The sequence below is a fragment of the Camarhynchus parvulus genome, chromosome 3, assembly GCF_901933205.1.
Source record: "Camarhynchus parvulus chromosome 3, STF_HiC, whole genome shotgun sequence".
NCBI classification, from domain to species: domain Eukaryota; kingdom Metazoa; phylum Chordata; class Aves; order Passeriformes; family Thraupidae; genus Camarhynchus; species Camarhynchus parvulus.
In genome coordinates, this window is record NC_044573.1 from 12,574,590 (window position 1) to 12,593,279 (window position 18,690).

Genomic DNA, 18,690 nt, shown 5'->3' on the forward strand with positions numbered 1-18,690 from the left:
AAACAAAAGCTGTTGGACACACACAGTGGGCTCTGAATCTCCTTTTCCCTGCAAGTCACAGTGCCACCAGCAGAGATGATTGAACTGTGTGTGAAACAGGTCCTAAAGCACCACAGGTCACATTCTGGTGTGCTATGGAGAACCAGCGCCTACCTCAGGCTGTAAAATACAGCAGAAGCTTCTCCTTCCTTGTTGTGTGCAGCTGAAATGCCCAGGAAGAGGCAGGGTGGAACCTGGCCCAGCTGCACATCTTTCAGACAGCTCTGAGTGAAAAATCAGTGTCCTGCACACAGTGACCATTGGCGCTGCATTGAGGGGACCAAGTCTGGTGCATTTGAGCCTCAGCCAATTTCCTCGGGGTGCACAATAAATGCCACTTGCAGACAAGGACACTGATGTGAATTTATGATTGTAAGGCGTTAAACTGAGGCTGTAAAATTAATTACAAAGACAAATAAGCAATTGCTCTCTGTCAGCTTTTCCCTCCAGTACTGCAGACTTTAGCTCAGGCAGCATAAGAGACAGACGCCTCTGCAAAGACTACAGTGCACCTTCTTTCTGCCTCCGGGCAATGGAGCACTTCTAAAAATATCTTCAGGCAATTTCCTAAGGTTCATGCCCCAAGGTGTTACGCACTGATGCACTTTTCATGTTGTGCCTCTTCAGTCAATAAAGGGTTGTTCTTTTGAGAATTATCAAATGTTCAGTTTCTAAGACCTTGAAGGCATGACACAAACCAGTGTTTCTCTTGTTGAAGGGAGTGCCATATCACACGCCCATGTCAGAATGCAATAGGTTGCTTTTTACTTTTATTTACAGTTCATTCAAGTTAAGAATCAGCCTTGCTGATTTCACCTGCAGGAACACTGGGACCAGAACCCTTGAGACATTTCCACAAGTTCATCAGGAATGAAAAAAAAGGACAGAAATGCCTCCAAAATACAAAAATTCTGTGAATGCTAAACACTATTAGGACCATCAGTGCTGCTTGGGTTGCCTATTAATCTTATTTTTTGCTAACACGAAAGCAATTTCAGTACAAACCTTCTCTTGAGACCAGCATTTCTGCAACAAATAGTTCATCATTTTATCTTCCCTTGTTTAATGCCACTATTAATTTAGAAATACGATGTCTTTCAAATTCCATTGAAAAAAGATCATCAGTTAACAAACATTTCAATCATTAGCTTTGGTGGCTTTAGCTTAATGGGCTAATTAAGGGAAATTTAATCAAAACTCAAGATGGAAATGTCACACATCAGTGAGATGGAAAGAAAACCTACAGACAATCTCATTCCCTTGCTCTCTGTCTTTTTTTTCCCCCTTTCCGTTTGATCCCTGAAATCAATGAAATAACTCCCTGTGATTTTGGTGGGAGCTGACACTGAAGCAGCAGCAGCAGCAGGAGATGTTACTGCAGTGACTCAGAACAGCAGTGGAGGTGACAATCTCCACAACTGGGGTTTGTGCACAGATCAAAGAGGGGCAATGCTGACTGCACACCCTGCATCTCCACTGGCTCCAGCACTGCACAGACACAGCCCCTGCAAACACAGATGCTGCAGTGAATGGCCAGGAAAGAATATTCCTGAAGGCAATATTATACAGGAGCAGCCAAATTACTGGTGGCAAGTTTGTCGTGACTTTGTGGCTTAATAAATCCCTGCAACTTCATCACGTGGAAGCCAGATCCTCATCAGAAAAGTCTGTGTTTGTAAGCTAGATTTCTTCACAGGAATGAAAGCATGGCAGCTATGAAACCCTTTAATGACTTGGATATTAGAAAAATTACAACTTGAGGGCTGGTGGAAATGACTTCTTAACTGTCTCCTTTTGCCCTGCTCAACCTGGAGCACAGCTAAAAAGAGGATTCCTTAAATGAATTGGGCAGTACAAGTTCCACTGTGCAGGGCTCAGTGTCAGCTGAGCTGTGAAAGCAAAAACATGCAAAGGCCTTTTTAAAATAATTTCTGTTTGAGGCAAATAGGAAATGCTGTACAAGGAGGACACCCTGCCCCTCCTCCTTTCAATCTCCTCTCTGGGGAGCATCAGCTCCTCTGTTTGAAGGATACAAATTTTACATACATTCAAAAACCACTCAAGGGTGACCACTGCTCAAATATTTCAGTCACAGATAGGAAATGACACAAAATGAGCTTTTTTTTTGGTTTGTATCTTTGGTCCTATCTGTGAAATGTCAATCCAGATGAACAGTTCTTTGAAAGTGTAATTTAACTCAGTTAAATCTGACCAAAACAGGACAACATCAAAGCTTCTGATCTGTAACCTTTCCCACTTCTCAGGTTGTATGAATCTTGGATTTTATTTCAATGTGGTCAGTATTTGAGCTTTGTCACATCACCCTGGGTTTTCTGTTCAGCTCATTCTTTTTGATTACTTATTTTTTTTCTTGATTTTAACAGAAGACTGGTTCTCCCCAAAATATTTGGGGCTTATTAGAGAGGGAAATGCAGAACTAAAAGTGTGAAGATGTATTTATAGCTATGTTGGTATAGCCTCCATGAGGACAAACTCGTTTGCACACATCATCTATCCCTATATCTTCATTGCACGGAAATGTTAGGTTTTGCACGTATTCTATCTTCTTCTGATGAAAGGGAAATAAAAAAGCCATTGAAGACCTCTGCAAGCTGATTTTGTGCAAATTCTGCAGCTCCCTCCCTTCAGTAACTACTCTGAATTTCACCTAAATATTGTCCCTGGCTCATACAGGCAGTTCAGGTTTTCATTACCCAGACTCAGGCAGCTGCCTTCACGCCATTATTTTAGAAAGCCTCATAATCATTATTTTTTTTCTTTTGATCATAAAAGACAGGGATTATTAACCAAGACTGAACGTTAATCTCCTCTGTACTCAATCCCCCATGCAGTGACACGAACACAGTGTGTCTGTACGTACAAATCTCATTTCATAAGTGGTAATGTTTTGCCTCTGATGGAGATGATTTCTCTCCCTACCTAGGCTAAAATAATTACAGCTGAACCTGCTTGAGACCGAGGTATTCACAGAATGGAGAAATTTCAGGTCACTAACCCTTATTACATTCGGGTTCCCATTAACTTCTCTGTTACAAATGATGCATTGTTAGCTCACTTCACAAAGGAATACTCACTATTTGGGATAAAAGACACATTTAGAGGAAATAAGATTATTTGGAGAAATATAAGCATGTTAACCAAACTCAGTTACAGTGACAGAATTGCCATGCAGGAAGTTACTTAATAGCTAGTAATAAAGATTGAGATTCAAAGGTGTTATTAAAGACAACCGTGCGTGTACAAAATCTGTCACAGGTACTCTGCACACACTGTCACCAAAACCCCCTTTTCAGATGCACAGAACAACATTTTCAGAATAACTCTTTCAGAAGGAGGACAGTCACACAGACATAATTAATGCTAGAGAGCAGAAGAGCGGTGATCTGGTCATTAAGGTCTCACTGCTTTTAACAAAATACTGTGTGGCCACCTCAGGGCAACATAGCCTGGGCTTATAGGGTGGGTGTAAGACAGACTGAAGAGATCTGGGTGGAGGTGTGACCAATTAATATATATTCACAGAATATTCTGTGAATTAATATATACGTGGTAATGTGTAGGCAGACACATGACTAGCTTGTGTGGAGGGTCCCCGTTTCTTAGAGAATGGGAAGAAAATTTAGGAATAACATGAGATAAACCGGCCTCTGGGTTAAAAATATTGCCAAGAACCTTTACTTTTCCTTTTCTTTCCAAATGGGGAACCTGACACTGGGAAACTTATAAATAAATTCTGAAAGGAGTGAGAGGGAAAGACAGAGCAATGCAAGAAAAATTACTGGACAAGAAGAGTGCTTTGCCACAGCTGGTGGAGATACAGGGATATGAGATGAGACCATTTCCTTTTACTGCTGCAATGAGTGAGAGGCTCCCCAGGTGCTGTGGCTGCCACTGAGACCAGAGCTGCTGAAGGAGCCAGACAGAACAGACAATCTCATTCCCACAGACTGGAAGGGAATCCCACACGGATATGGAAACAAAAACCTAATGAGAGCCAGTGTAGTTTGTAAAAACCCAGCAAGTCAGCAAAATTGGAATAGGTAAGGAAGCCAGTTAAAACAAAATAGCAAGTGCAGTTGTTGGGATGTGAATTCTGACTTGTTGAAACAGAATATCACCCTCTGAGGTAACTGCTGTCTGTAGGCCTCTCTGCTTCCTTCTTCAGGAACCTCCCATCCTTACCCAGCCTTCCAGGTAAGTCACCTTCCTGATCCCCTCCAATATAATAAAATTCTCAGTCTGTGTTCAGGAGAAGGTCATCAGCAAAAAATTAATTTTGAAGCTCTCCAAGCACTATGGGACCAAAAGAAAATTGGTTTTTCACTTTCTGAACATGCTTCCCCTGCTAGAAGGACATGACCTGGCCTTGCTATCAGTGACAAGGCAAATGGTGCTGATATTCTTGACTGAAAATTTAATTTCTAGGGACCTCAAGTAAACTCCTCTTATTCCTTCCTCCATCTGGACACTACTCATAAATACTGGCTGAAAATTTAGATATTGTAATGCCAAAAAAATTAAACTTAAGAAGAAAGGAAACCAAAGAAACCTTTCTAACCAGTAAACATTTTTAAATTCTTTTTATCTTTCCACACAGTCTTCTTCTGTCATGAGACTGCACTGAGGTGGGACAGGTTACTATTAATATTAGCTATTTTTACCAGATTCCACTTACAGAGGTTACACTGAAATCTTTTAAATGAAAAGGACAGGTTTAGCAGAGAATAGAGGCCTTGAAAGTCCAGAGCTGGACAGGGCTGGCTCAGTTGCTGAAGTTGTTGGAATCTACTTCCAGGCAACTTCAGCCAGGTTGTAGAGGAACCCAGAGAACTTTTAGTCTACATGCTGCTCCACATGGCTGGCCTCAGCTTCATCAAGGGAGCAAAAATCAAGATATTTAGAATTTGTTTCTTAAAGCATTAATTTTCCAGTCAGGCTTCAGCCTGTTAGAGTTAATCATTTTCCACCTCTCACACTCTGTAGCAAACAGTTGCTAAGTGTTGGTGATAATGAGCACCGGCCTGGAGCAAGCTCCAGAGAATCGCTTAGTTACATGTGATTGTATTTTATCTATGTGCTGTACCTTGACCATACTGTTTAACTAACAGAATGTCTAATTATTAACTACACAAATCACTCATCTTCAATTACATCAGGCTTCTGTTTGCTCTTGCTGTCACATTCCCACAACATTGTCATTACTAAAATTTAAATGCCCATGTACTAACTAAAAGCAAATATATAAAAAAAGCAAGCCCAAACTACCAGCTACAACATAGTTTTTAAGACTGTTTCCTACTTGCATTTCTGTGAATTAAAAAAGAACAATCCTTGACAGGCTCATCATTTTTTGCTGGAAAACAAATACTAATTTTCCATCAAGTCAAACAATCTTACAATAAGGTGGTTCTCTACTCTCAATCCAAGTATTGTGGTACTGCACTAATATATAAATTCCAGTAAGTACAAATAACCATTTCTCTAGCTTTCACTAATCTGTGCAAATTATTTGATTTGCACCCTTCAGAGAGAGGTAAGTGGCTCTACAGGGGATAACAAATCATAGCCAGGATTGTTCATTCATGTTGAGTATATCTCACTGGCAACTTAAAATACAGAACCTCTGGAGGTGCTGACTGTTCCCTCTGGTAGGCACAACCTGTTCATCCAACAATTTAAGGAGCTCTTGCCCACAACTGGCTTCTTTAATTGTAGCTGCTTTGATGGCACATCCTTGACCAGGCCCTTGGCCCTTCCTCCCCCATGCCCAGAGGATACTGAGCATTTGGAATTGGGTTACAGCTCTTTCATCAGCTCTGCTGGTCAACATAACACATGAGCTCTGAGGATTGTTCTGCTAACATCTGCCAGAACAAAAGCAGGTAGATAACTTCAGGAAGATGTAAAGTGCCAGCATTTCAGCTTCTTTTAAGTCCATGCAGAAGAGGTAAGACCTCACACAGGGTGAAATTGTGATTGCATGTGTCCAAGGTTACCCAGGCTAACAGAGCCAGAAATCTACCATCCCTCAGTCTCAATTTTACTTCTTTGTCTTACTCCTCCCTCTTTTCTGTTATTGCCAATTCACCTGAAATGTTCTAGCTGTGATTTTCTGTCAAAGTATAATTTCTCCCAACAGCCTGAGGGATATCAAACATTTAAGAAATGTCTGTTTCTAAAGATAGAGCTGATCTAATTTCTTGGAAGTCTTCCTAATGATTCTTTGAAGTGCTGTAAGCCAAACATGGAAATTATGGCTAAGCAGCTTTTAAACAAGCATGCTTTTGAGCATATTATCTTGTCATTAATAACACTTTCCATTCAGCTTCCCAGGCACAATGGAATGTGCTTTAAATTTGTGTGAAACTGGTACCCTGGTGTGCTTTACTCGAGAGCTTTACTTCTTTGAGGTGATTTAAACTTTCAGCTCCTCCTGTAGGAAAATCTGCAACATCATGGCTATAACACAGACCCTCACAGCTTCTGACACAGGAACCACTTAGAAAAAGACAGACACAGCAAGCTTTCAGCAGCACCAGCGCTGTGTTCAATTAACTACTTCTTACAGTTCAATTAAACTGCCGTTTATCTCCATCTATATACCGGAGTCTCACCAGTACCAGTTTGGTGTATACTTCCATAGAATTCATTCCTAATCTGTACAGCAGTCCGGATTTCCTAAGAAACAGATTTTGAGATGGTAAGAAAGATGCTTGCAGTATTTTCAAGTCTCACAGGAGGCTTCTTTCTTTCCAGGGAGGATTGGTTTCTATTAAATCAATCTTAGAAGAAAAATTCATTAACATAGCACAGTTTCTGTGAATAAATAAGGCCGAAAACTTTTCAAGAGACACCAAAACTTCAAAGTTTTCCTTGCTTATGTCTTTACCTCCAAGAAACTCCCTTCCTTCAGGGAACCCATCTGTCTTTCTCTGTAAGCAATGGGGAAGTAAGCATGTCAGCACCTTATACATAACAGTCAGCACTGTGTTATCAGCTGAATCCATGATTTCTCATGAAGCACTGCTAGCCTGACTCCTAAGATCAAAGTGTTCTCTGCCTGACTGTGCAAGCAGAGAGAATTTAAAGGAAAGCAATAGGACAAGGGTACAGAATAATTCAGGTACAAAACATTCCTCTGGCAACACTAGGAAATAAATCACATAAATAATAATGGCAAAATAAACCATTCTTCAAAGGAAACACAGCTGAAGGGAATGAAGCAACCAGGTATTTTTACAAATGGTGCTTTACCAGTGACTGCACAATAAGCTTAATGCTGGCATTTTTAAAATCTTTGACGCACACATATTAATTATACATTCAGGACCAAAGCACTGGCAGTGTCCTTGTTGTATTTGCAGCCTATGTGCATCCCCAAGTGCCAGGGAGATAAAAAGACATATTCATATAATGTTTGTTCAAAGCTCTGAGAAGGCAAACTACCCATTAATGAAATCCATTATTTCTAGGGCACAGGTTTCCAAAAAGACAAGGGACACCAGTGCTCAGGACACAGATGGCAGATGCATCTTGCAGCCTAAGGGCCACGGCAGCAGGAGGTGAAACATGTCTGTGCCTACTCTAGAATCATCATATATTAAAAGCAAACAATGAAAGAGAGTATTCCCTTAAAGATAACTGGCAAGAAACAGCTAAAACAACACTCTAAATAAACATGTGCTACAGATAAACCTTCTGTGCTTAAAGCCAGAATAAAGCCACTACTGGCACAGCCCTTTATTAAGGTGAGCTTCTGCTACAGCTAACACAAAGGATGATCCATCACATGGAATCTTGTCTGATTTTGCAGCAGGCTCTCTTCCCACCTCTTCATCCTCAGATCTAGACACATTGAACACCAGGGGCTTTGGTACCCAGAAAAAACATCAGCTATGGAGCTCACATCCAACTCTAGCAAGCCATGAGGGAGCATCAAACATGCAACATAGAACAGTATGCAAAGAGTGGGTCCCAGTCAATGAAATGGAGACACAGAAGTTTAAGCACCTTGCTGTAAACTACCCATGGAATCAGTTTTTGAACCAAAACTGACTTGGGAGCTGCAAAATTGTGTGCTTTGCCCAAAATATTCAGTTATTCTTATTGTCTGCTTCCAAGAGAAGACGCCTCACAGAGGACAAAGCACTTCTGCTTGAGGGAACAGCTTCCAGGAGCAGTGCTGGCCATTTTCATCGCTGGGTAGTTAGTGCTGACAGGACTGATCATCATGCAGGAGAATGAGGAGAAGATTCATACCTGTCCAGTATCTCTGGGAGAGGTAAGATCATCCACTGCCATATTCCCAAAGCTTCGCTGTTCTCGGAATGCCAGAACGTCCAGCTCTGCTCCTTTCCCGTCTTGTTCTCCACCAGCACCAGGGAGACATTTCCCAGCAGGACACCGTGGATGAGCCATGACATTCGTAGCTAGAAGAAATAAAACATTTGAGATTAAACATCACAAACATTATTCAAAAGTTAACAAAGTTATCAATTCCTCTTTCCTTGCTTTCCAATCACCAAAAAGTTGATTCTCCCATCCTTATATAATCTCTTTAGGAAACTCCACAGATGTGGAAGCCTGTAATACTCAGTATATGCTATTAAACATTGAAGCTACTGGCCTTTTTTGTTTTCTCTTTGTAAAGTTGAGTCTAGACAGTCTGTTTTAGCTTTCACATATGTGGCTAATTTTACAGGGATAAGATTATACCTCTCTTTCGAGCAGTACAAAGACTACACTCCAGTAAGATGCCACCTAAGAGATTCAAGTTAAGACTAACAACTTATTCAGTAATAAATTTTTATATTCCAGCAGCAGTAGCAGCAAAAAACATAGGGAAAAGACTGCAATAAGCAGGCATCACTAGTAATCACATCCTCATCCCCCAGATACTCTTTTCAAAAATCAGTTTTTATTTTCCATCCAAGGTTGTACAGATTTTTCAATTAAAGTTCAGTAATAATTTGGTGGGTTTTTTATTAATTAAAATACTTCAGGGAACCATTTTTTCTAACATTTCTGTTATGATAATGTAATTTAATTCTATGCATTTATCCTTGTATGTAAAATTATTTCATGTAGTTTTCTCATTTTATGACTTTCTCACTCTCATTGTATAAAAAGAAAAACAATTCACATCAGGCTAGCTCCACAATCCAGAGTATATGAACATAGTCTTCTTATTTTCTAATGAAAAAGAAGAGGAGCTAGCCCTTTGTTGATCAAGAGCACAAGTAAAACACCCATATATATTCTATTCAGGAGCTGGGTTTCATCTCAATTACCAGTAGAGGTGAGAATGCTGAAGGAATGAGTTTATTAAAGCTACATTAACAATGGATGTTTTGGATACAAGAAAGTGTTCAGCACAGTATCTGGTGTCCACACATATTAAATAAAGCACTCTATTTTTCAGCACTTCAAAGCCACCACCAAAGTCAGAAGGCTCAGAATTCAGTTTGTATTTTACAAAGGAACACCTGATAACATTACTTCCTTGCTTTGATAGCACAGAACATCCATATCCATTTCTCAGCATAACACAAAACTGCTAAATTTTGCTTGCTGTTCTTATGTCATGGTGCAAGTTTGTTCTGGCAGCCAAATCAGATGTAGGCATCAAAGTGACAGAAGTGTTGCTATTATTCCTAGTTTATGATCACAATTTTGGAGTGGGTGGAACAAAATTCTGGATATCCATTGCATTAATTATCAGTTCTGAATTTGGGTAAACACTACAGTTCATCTGCCTGTCTCCAAAGCTACAAAGAAAGAAGTGACTTTATACTGCAAAACTGTGACAGAGACTGAATAATCTAGATGGGGCTCTTCTCTGTCTCCAGTCCAAAAATCACTGGACTTGCCTGGAATCCATTGTACTGTATGACCCAAGGATTGATAAATGTACAAACAGATATGCCAGCTTGTGTCTGTGAAAGCATTTTGTTGCATTATTTTGGCTACACATCCCAAACTGATGTGTAAGATTTTGAGTGGTCCAGCAAACCATCACAGGTGCCCACAGCACTTCTGGCGACAAGCTGGTCAAGTCTGGACACTGGTCAAGTCTGACTTCCAGCTCACTCCCACCACAGTTCTGGGAAAGGATTCATGGAATCCCATGGCTACTTCCACAGTGTCAGGCAGTGGAAACCACAGCATCAAGTGTGAGGATTTTCACCTCCTAGACACCAGAGAGAAAAAGCAGAGTTGAGCAGGATGGCCAGGAACTATTTCAGATTGGCCATGGAGGCAGCTGAGGAGGGCTGAGCTCATACCCAGCAACCAGAAGCAACACTGGTGAGAGAGGCTGCTCATGGTATAGGAGGCTGATGCCTTCAAACTTGGTGTCTGTGTGGCTGCTCCCAACAGGTGACAACCAAGGTGAAAGAACTTGTTGGGTATTCTACATTTTCAATTGCCTACAAAGTGAGGCATCTTTCAGTGTGAATTTAAAGTGAAAATTTATACCTTTCAGACCCAGTAAAGTAAATTTTCTTTGAGAAAACTGATCAGCACTTAACTATTTGTTTTAATAAGTTTGGAATGCCAGCGGATATCTAAAACCCTCCACTTACACCAGGGAAAGCAACACCTCTTACTGAGAGTCCGCATGCCCACTTTTAGGACCCAAGTGCCAACTCCCTGTGCAACACACTATGTGACATTTTTAATACAGGTGAGTTGGAGCAACTTCACTGTGCCATTTTGGTAGTTTAAAAATTGAGAGGTGAAGCAGAAGGGCAGAAGCTTTCAGACCTCTGTCTCATCTGGAGACCTGCCAGAAGGTAAGAGGCAACATCTACATGGTCAGGAGTGAGGGAAGAGCGAGCCTTTGATAGCTGTTAACGTAACACTAGAGCAAAAGCTGAGGCAATTGATGAATTGGAATGAATGCCTTTGCACACATGTCAGCTGTTTGAAGGAAAGAAGTAGCTGGCAGTAGATGTGGGAGATCAGCTCATTGGCAAAGTGCAATATGCAAACTCTAATGAACTGGCTCTGAGTGAATCGACTGGCACTGTGTCCAAATGGGCATTTTTGGCTGTGATTTTCATGGTTTCTAAGCTTCACAGCAGGGCAGTCCAGGTCTTTTCACACCTGCTGAAGTGAACCAGAGCAGATGATGAGCTGGATACCATAGTAAAGACTTCTGAATGGGGCTGGCATTCATTCTGTAGAATACAGCATCAATGATGGCAGATGGCACTACATACACAGTGCGCCCTGCAAGCAGAGCAGTGGCACATTTGGAAAAATCTAAATCTGGGCTGTTGGTGGAATACCCCAACATTATACATCAAACATCTCCCTCTGTGTTAAACGAGCAGCAAAATATTCAGATGCTAGAAACACCACTGAGAAATTAATTAAGCATAGAAGGTAGGCAGTGGCTCAATGGCACCTTGCTTTCTGGCTTTAGAGCCCACCAGAGCTGCTGATCAGCTGTTCATATGCAAACCCACTGACTCAGTAAATGAAATGGTCTAAACTGATCTGGGGAAAATCAGGGAGGGAGAGCTCATGGTAAATACACAGCATATTGAGGCAAAACTCAGGTCAGATGGCTACATGTACTATACTGCAAACACCATCTGGAAAGATGCCTTCTGAGAATCCCCTTAGCCTCTGAGTTGGTGGAGTTTCTGAACTGACAAACAGGGGACTCAAATCATCCCAGAAAAACAAAACAAAACAAAACAAAACAAAACAAAAACCCAAAAAATCTAATCCTTATCAATATCAACAGGGCTTGGCAGGTGATGAAAAACAAGGAAGGTAGGTTTTCCAGCACAAGCTGCATAATTTCAAGACCACTTGAAAACTGAGACTTCCCTTTTACTTCCTTATGAAAAAAAAAAAAAAAAAATAAAATACCAAGAACCTTCTGGGTGAAGTTTGAACTTGCTGACACCTATGAATCTACTTTAATGGCTAGAAACATTCCAGCATAAACTATCTCCAAGATGTCTGACCGAGGACCAACGGCACACACTTGCAGCAGCATAAATAAAACATTCTGCAGTGACACTCTGGAGAGTTGCTGTTTCTTTTTCCTCCCTTTCTGCATGGCAGTGATGCTGACTATTAGCATTATGGTCCTACCTGGCAGGAATTGATACTTGGCCATCTTTAATACAAGTGAAAAAAGGAACTGGAAAAGAAAAACATACTTCAAACAGGGCTTGGAGTAAAGTATTTTGAAGAAGACAGAGAAGAGTCTACAGGCATTTTCCTCCCAGGGAAGTGCAGTAGTTGAATCTCACTGGTGGCTCTCTGGCCAGCAACACCTCAACTCTAGACCACAGGTTTTCATCTTGTGAGACAGCGCATTACTTAATTCTGATGCCCCCAAGTCTTTGCTCCCCCTCTCCATGATGCTTGCTCAAAGGAATTGCTCAAAATTTGCCTGACAAGGAACAGCGGATTCTTGAAATGTAGACATTTATTCTCCTAAAAAACATTACTGTTCCCTTGGGTCTTCTTCACTGGAAGGGAAACAGTAGAAATTGTTTTCAGCTGTAAATGCACTGACCCAGTAAATGTAGCTCAGGTATTAAAGGAGCTTGGAAAACATCTCACTATTGAGCAGAAACTGAAGCTGCAAATTGGGATATGATTTGCACAGAATTAGGCAATAGCTGCAGACGCCTTTGCCAAGTCTCAGTAAGCTTTGTACATGAATATGAGCTACCTTTGACATGTGAAGTTTATCAAACTGACGATAATTTTTTTCTTACCAGAAATGAGAAATGGTTGCATACAACAGTACAAGCAATGACATCTATTACCACTGTTCAGCAATTCAGGCTTGGACTCTTATGAATAATAAAGAGGATCAAAAGATCTTGTTCTTGGTTTTTGGCCAGATCTACAACAATGCATGATACAACTCTCTTGTAGTCTGCAGACACTTCTGCTTTAGATGAAAACTCAGGTGTGAAAGCAAAAACCTTTTGTAAATGATAGAATTTTAATTAATTGATCTGATTACGTAGCTTTAAAATATCTAGGGGCAGGCAAGAGAAGCTCATGTTTTATATGAACAGATTCTCCAACTATTTATTCTCCCATTATTTCTTACTTTATTTCAGAAAACAGACCAAGAGAAAAATAAAAGCAACAACAAAAGAGAAAGTGTTCAGAATTTTGCTGTCAGAGGACTGTGGAATGACCAGCACTCAAGAGATTTCAGATGCTACAGACCCTCTGATCCAATGACACAAAAGCCAGGTGGGAAAGGGAACAAGAGAAGACAGATAACAGTAAATAAGCTGTACAGATTTTTAAAACAACATTTTAAAACAAGAAAGAATGCTAAGAATATTCTGTCAAATAAAGCACATGAAAGGTTGAGCTAGAGGCATATCTATGTTGCATTTTTCATGCTCGTAAATTTTCAGTGTCAATGTTATTACCATGTATGCTTCTAAGTTATTTAAAGCTCAAGGAGCAGAGGAGAAAAAGAGACACATTCTGCAGGTGTAAGCATAGGGCTCACAGTGCACTCAAGGAATGATTTATATTATTGACTTACATGCCTTGAAAAAATTGCAACGCTTCTGCATAGAAAAGAGAACTGAATTAATAAGCAGAGAGGATGAAAACATCTTTATGTCTGTAAACCTGGCTGAGAAGGCAAACGTCAACTATACTGCTCTACATCAACATGATATATTTAGTTTTGAGAGAGAGTACATTTACATACAAAAATAATTTCAGATGCTAAAGAAATCTGGCCCAGTTTAGTACTAACTTACATAATATAATGGTAGCTTTCAAGAAACAGCTAGTTGAAATGTCAAAATAGCATCAGAAAAATATTTTCATTGTTTTAAACACAGCCAAAAGCACAAAGCACATTTACTACCACAGGAATCTGTTTGTATTGTTTTCCAGCACAACTATACCCTTTAAAATGTTTGACCCAGGGCCCACCAGCAAAATGAAACAATCTGGTTCCTAATCACAAAGCAGTCCCTCTTGCAGAGTCACCTTACTCCATGGAGGTGCATGCAATAACATTTCAGGCTAATTTCAAATCCACCCCCATGCAGGAACAGCAGCTCTGCTGTTCCTCCCCTTCCCTCTGACAGCCCACACCAAAGCTGCAGCTTGGCTTTTACTTATCCGGCATGGCACTGAGATTCTGTCACAGATTCCCTCGAGCTGAGCAAAGCACAGCCTTTCTCAAAATTTGCTCATGTTTCTGGAGTGACTTCCAAGCAGAAGCAGCACTAACAACCCACCACAAAATGAAATCTTGCAGGAGAGATGCAAGACTACAGCCCAGGCAGGTACAACTGTACCAGCCTCTTGCGTGTCATTATGAGAGAAAGCCACACACTTTGGGAAGAGACAGGCATGTTTTTTGTGATCTACAGGTACCACAACATCCTTCAAGGCCTGAGGATGCAGACATCCGGGAACATCTCTAAAAAATGGAAGGAAAAGCAAATCAGCACATGTGACTGCACCTGCACAGCAATAATGCTGGGCTGAGGGAGATGGGATTGCCTTCTTGTCTTAGACATGGGAGGGGGTCAGAACTGAGTCTCCAGCTTCCACACAAAGGTGAGTAATCCCTGGGCACCTGCAACACTTCTGCCAGCTCTCTGACTTCTTTGTGAAGTACTGAGGAGTGGGTGGCCATGACAGTTTGGAAACTGTGCACACCTAGGAGCTATCAGCTGTGGCAAAGCAATTAGTTTTGCCATGGATGGTGTCTGAGATGACAGCACTTCCCTTGGATTTAATTGCAATGTGGTTTCCTAGGTTCCCAAACACCAGTACAGCTTCTAATGACATGCATATGGATTTCTTCTTCAAAATGAGGAAATGCCTATCCATCCCATGCTCCTCTGTCAGCCTTGTACAAGCCAGCTGATTCCCACCCAGGGAGGGGAATCTCAGTGTGATAGAAGGGGCAAATAATGCTGTGCTTTACTGCTTGAGCTCTAAAAACTCTGCCTTTCAATCAGGCCACTGTTTGGCTTAATTCTTTGCACTTCACACGCATCCCTATGCTCAATTACACGTGCTTTGCTTCCAGTGAACTTTTACATGTGGGTTAAAAGGTTTTCACTCTTGATTACTGTGACTGTTTAGTTCCAGAATCATTTCCTGAGCTTTTTGTTGCATCTCCCCTCTCTGGCTACTTCAGGGTAATAGAGCATCACTTCATGGACTATGTGAACCACTTCCTGCATTCACCCAAGATTTAGTAGAAGTGCCACAGTCTCCCTCTTCCGTACAGAGTGGGTTTTAAACACAGACTTAAAGGGGTCAACAAGCAAAGGGCTCTACTGAAAGTGCAACATGAAAAAGATAACAAAGGCTGTCTGGACTGCAAGCAGGAGAGATTCTTTGAAGCCAGGATACTCCAGCCAAGATTTAATAAAATAACAAAAGGAAAGAGAAGAACTAACTCAACCAAGAATAAAGGGCAGCATCACAAACTGACTGCTCTGACCTGCCAAAAGCACTGAAGAACAAAGAAAATGAAAACATAAGGCTGCTCAAAACAAACAGGAGTGAAGTGCAATACAAAGCTATACACAAAGTGCAAGGCACATTAGGGCCAATCCCAAAAGTGTGGGAAAGTACAGGCTGTGTTTGTCACAGGATCTCCTGTGTGCATTTTTATGCTTTTCCCATTTTTTGGTGCACGTGGGGCAGTGCAGAGTGGGTGAGGCTGACATTCCCCTTCCTGAGCTAACAAGGAGCCTCCTGCAGGGCATGGAAAGGGCTGGCAGCCCTGCCTGCTCCTGGGGACTGAGCTCAGGCTGCAGGGAGCACAGAGATGGAGAGTCACACCAACCCTGCACTCAGTGACAGCTCATCCATGCTGTGGTGTCTCCAAGAGCTAACACCAACACACTGCATACAGCTGCCCAGAACCTCAGCAGGGAAGGTCTGTGCACCAGGCTTGTCCCTCACCTCCTTTTCCAATCTGCCACAGTGTAAGATTACACAGCCAGGCTCAGGCAGGAAAAGCAAGCTTGAAGCATTAGAAATTCTTTGTGGCTGGTTCCCACTGTGGACTGCTTGGCTGTTTCCTTATCAGCTTTGAGTCCTGGTGTCATGGACACCCTGGCCAAACCCCAGACTCCTCCAGCCTGGCAAACAGCACTGTGGCAGGTAATGTTCCTCATGCTGAGGCTGAAGTAATTAATTTCTGTGAACACCTCAGGCTAAAAAGCAGGGTGTCAGCTTCTGCTGTGGTGAGTGTGATTGGTCTAACATGACTGGATAAAAGAAAATTAGGGGATAAGGGGAAGAAATAATAACTTCATTGAACAGCAGGTGTCCCAGAGCTTCCATGTAGCAGGGGAGAAGAGAGGAGAGTCAAAATTATCAAACTGGGGATGTTTGCTGACCTCCTTGCTGCTCTCAGGAGAGCAAGCAGATATCTAAAGGATCATGAGAACTGGATCAAATACAAGAGGAAGGGCAGATTTATGGCTGGATCTGATGGTGGAAGAATAAATGGGTCTAATTCACACAAACCCTTGCTGAGATCCTTTTGCAACATGAATTTTGAGTATTTTCTATGGGATTTCAGCTGCCAGAGAATCTGTCCCAGCTGTGACATGCCAGGTAAAGTTGTCAGCAGTGACAGGTAAAAGAAAACTCATCTTTTATTGCCTGAACTTGAGCCAGTTCAATCACAAAGTGGTTGAGGGTGAATAAATACAGGACAGCATTACAGTATTTTCACAACCTCTTTTCTGACTATAATTTCACTATTAGGAAGTTTGTTGGCACCTATTGGAGGAATAAGTGCGTAGGGAGGCATATCTCCTTTCTCCTCTTCTGTTGTGTTGAGAAGTGGAATTAAATTATTCTCTGCACAGACAGATTGTTCCAGTAAAATAGAATTTGAAGCCACCAGGGATCCACTGAGAAGGGAAGCTTTTTACACTATATGAAAAGGCAAGAGACAAAACCCTTGCCAAAACTCCTTCACTCTTTATTAGCGACAGCTGCAACGCTGGATGCGTCCGGATGCCTTTGGAGTGCCAAGGGGAGTGACGAAGGTGGGATGGCATGTGAGCAGATGAAATACATGGCAGCTTCTCCCCCACGGCAAGTTTAATTATTTGCAGTGTTGTATACACAAGAAAAAAAATACACAGATATTGGGAAATCATTCACTGTGATTCCTGTGTCGGGTGGATTATGAAAAACACTCGCTCTTGCTGGTCCATGGCAGAACAAGGTCTTAAAATATTCAGAACCTGCTTACGTCTCTGTCACAGATGGGAGGAAAAACAAGGTAGAATATATTTCAAAGACAGAGAACATGAATATATCAAGAGAGCAAAACCAGAGGCACTTTGCTGTATGAACTGAGATATCCAACAGAAGCGAACCAAAACAAACTTTAAGGCAAAGAAACACCTTTTTCTGTGTAGTTTAATTCCAGAGAACTTTCTAACACATCCCTTCTTGTCCTTTCTGCATTTTAAGATCACTGGAACAGATTTTTTTGTCTGTTCAGTACTCAACCAACAAACAGCTGCACTTCATTAGTATCATTTTTCCTAAATCCCTCTGCTCCAGGATCCAGAAGCTTATGGGAGATTTCTGAGTAACCGTGAAGATGTGAAATGCTTAACTACTAGGCACGGTTCAAAGCCATAAGTCAGAAATAAATCTTATCAGTGATTCTACAATCTGTGAAGCTACAGAATAAGAAGATGCAGACAGGTCATCTTTCTGAACAGGCACTTTAAGGGTTAAATGCAACTAACTCGGAAATGACAAGCATGAGCAAGGTTGTCAGCAAGCCTTGATGTATTGCTTAAGCTGATGTCTTGTGACTGTCAATAGTTTTTCTGCTTGAATATGAACCTGGCTCCATTCTGGATGAACTTCTCTCTGCTGCTGCTAACTTCAGCACTCCTGTGAACAAGGCCTGCATGAGGACTGGTGGGTTTGAAGTGCAGCAGCATGGAAGAGCTGCCAGCCCAAATCCCAGCTGTGCCAGAGAAAACATGTACTGCCTTTTCTGAATGGCTCAGGGGCAGTCCTGAAGCCTATTCTGTCTTGGATGTTGCAAATATAATGCTTGTTCATGCAATAAGATTCTTCCTCTCTGTGTTTATATAACACTGACTGTCCTGCTCTCACAGCACACACACCTAATTATGAAGATTGTAATACATCATGTGATGCAATGAGGACAGGATATGACAGGTTTTTCAAAGCACATTTTGTGGCACTCAAGCAGATAACCATATCTTTCCCCTGCACAGTGGGCATAAATAAGTATATTTTATAGAAAATAAAATCAGAGATAATGGTTGCCTTGCTACTGACCTAGTACCTGTATTTGAAAACCTGAGTCAAACACACAAAGAAAGTCTGTAAATTGCACAAGAAAACATTTTGACTTGCCTCACAGGGGGAGTTCCTCAAAGGAGCTGGAAATGCGGTGCTGGTCATGACAGTCTTTGCTACAGCTGGTGCCTTGCTGGTGTTAAGGAGGAGTGCACAACCTGGATGAAAGAGAAGGAAGAAGGTCAAACTGCAGCACTCACCTTTGGGTTTCAGGATTTGTGAAACCTGCCCCAAGCCTATGTTAGCTGGCTCCTACCATGGTGGAATTCCAGGGAACAG

At 41.5% G+C, this 18,690-nt stretch overlaps 1 protein-coding gene across 1 annotated transcript in view; it reads right to left on the reverse strand.

Annotated features, from left to right (window-relative positions):
- The window catches only part of LOC115902841 (ALK tyrosine kinase receptor-like), a 277,205-nt gene that overhangs the window by 21,899 nt on the left and 236,616 nt on the right, over positions 1-18,690 (reverse strand). Inside the window, exons 8-9 of the mRNA XM_030946691.1 lie at positions 18,469-18,569; positions 8,320-8,489 (exon numbers count right to left, since the gene is read on the reverse strand). Of these exons, the coding sequence (XP_030802551.1) occupies positions 8,320-8,489; positions 18,469-18,569 (271 nt within the window). The remainder of the gene's footprint in view (positions 1-8,319; positions 8,490-18,468; positions 18,570-18,690) is intronic.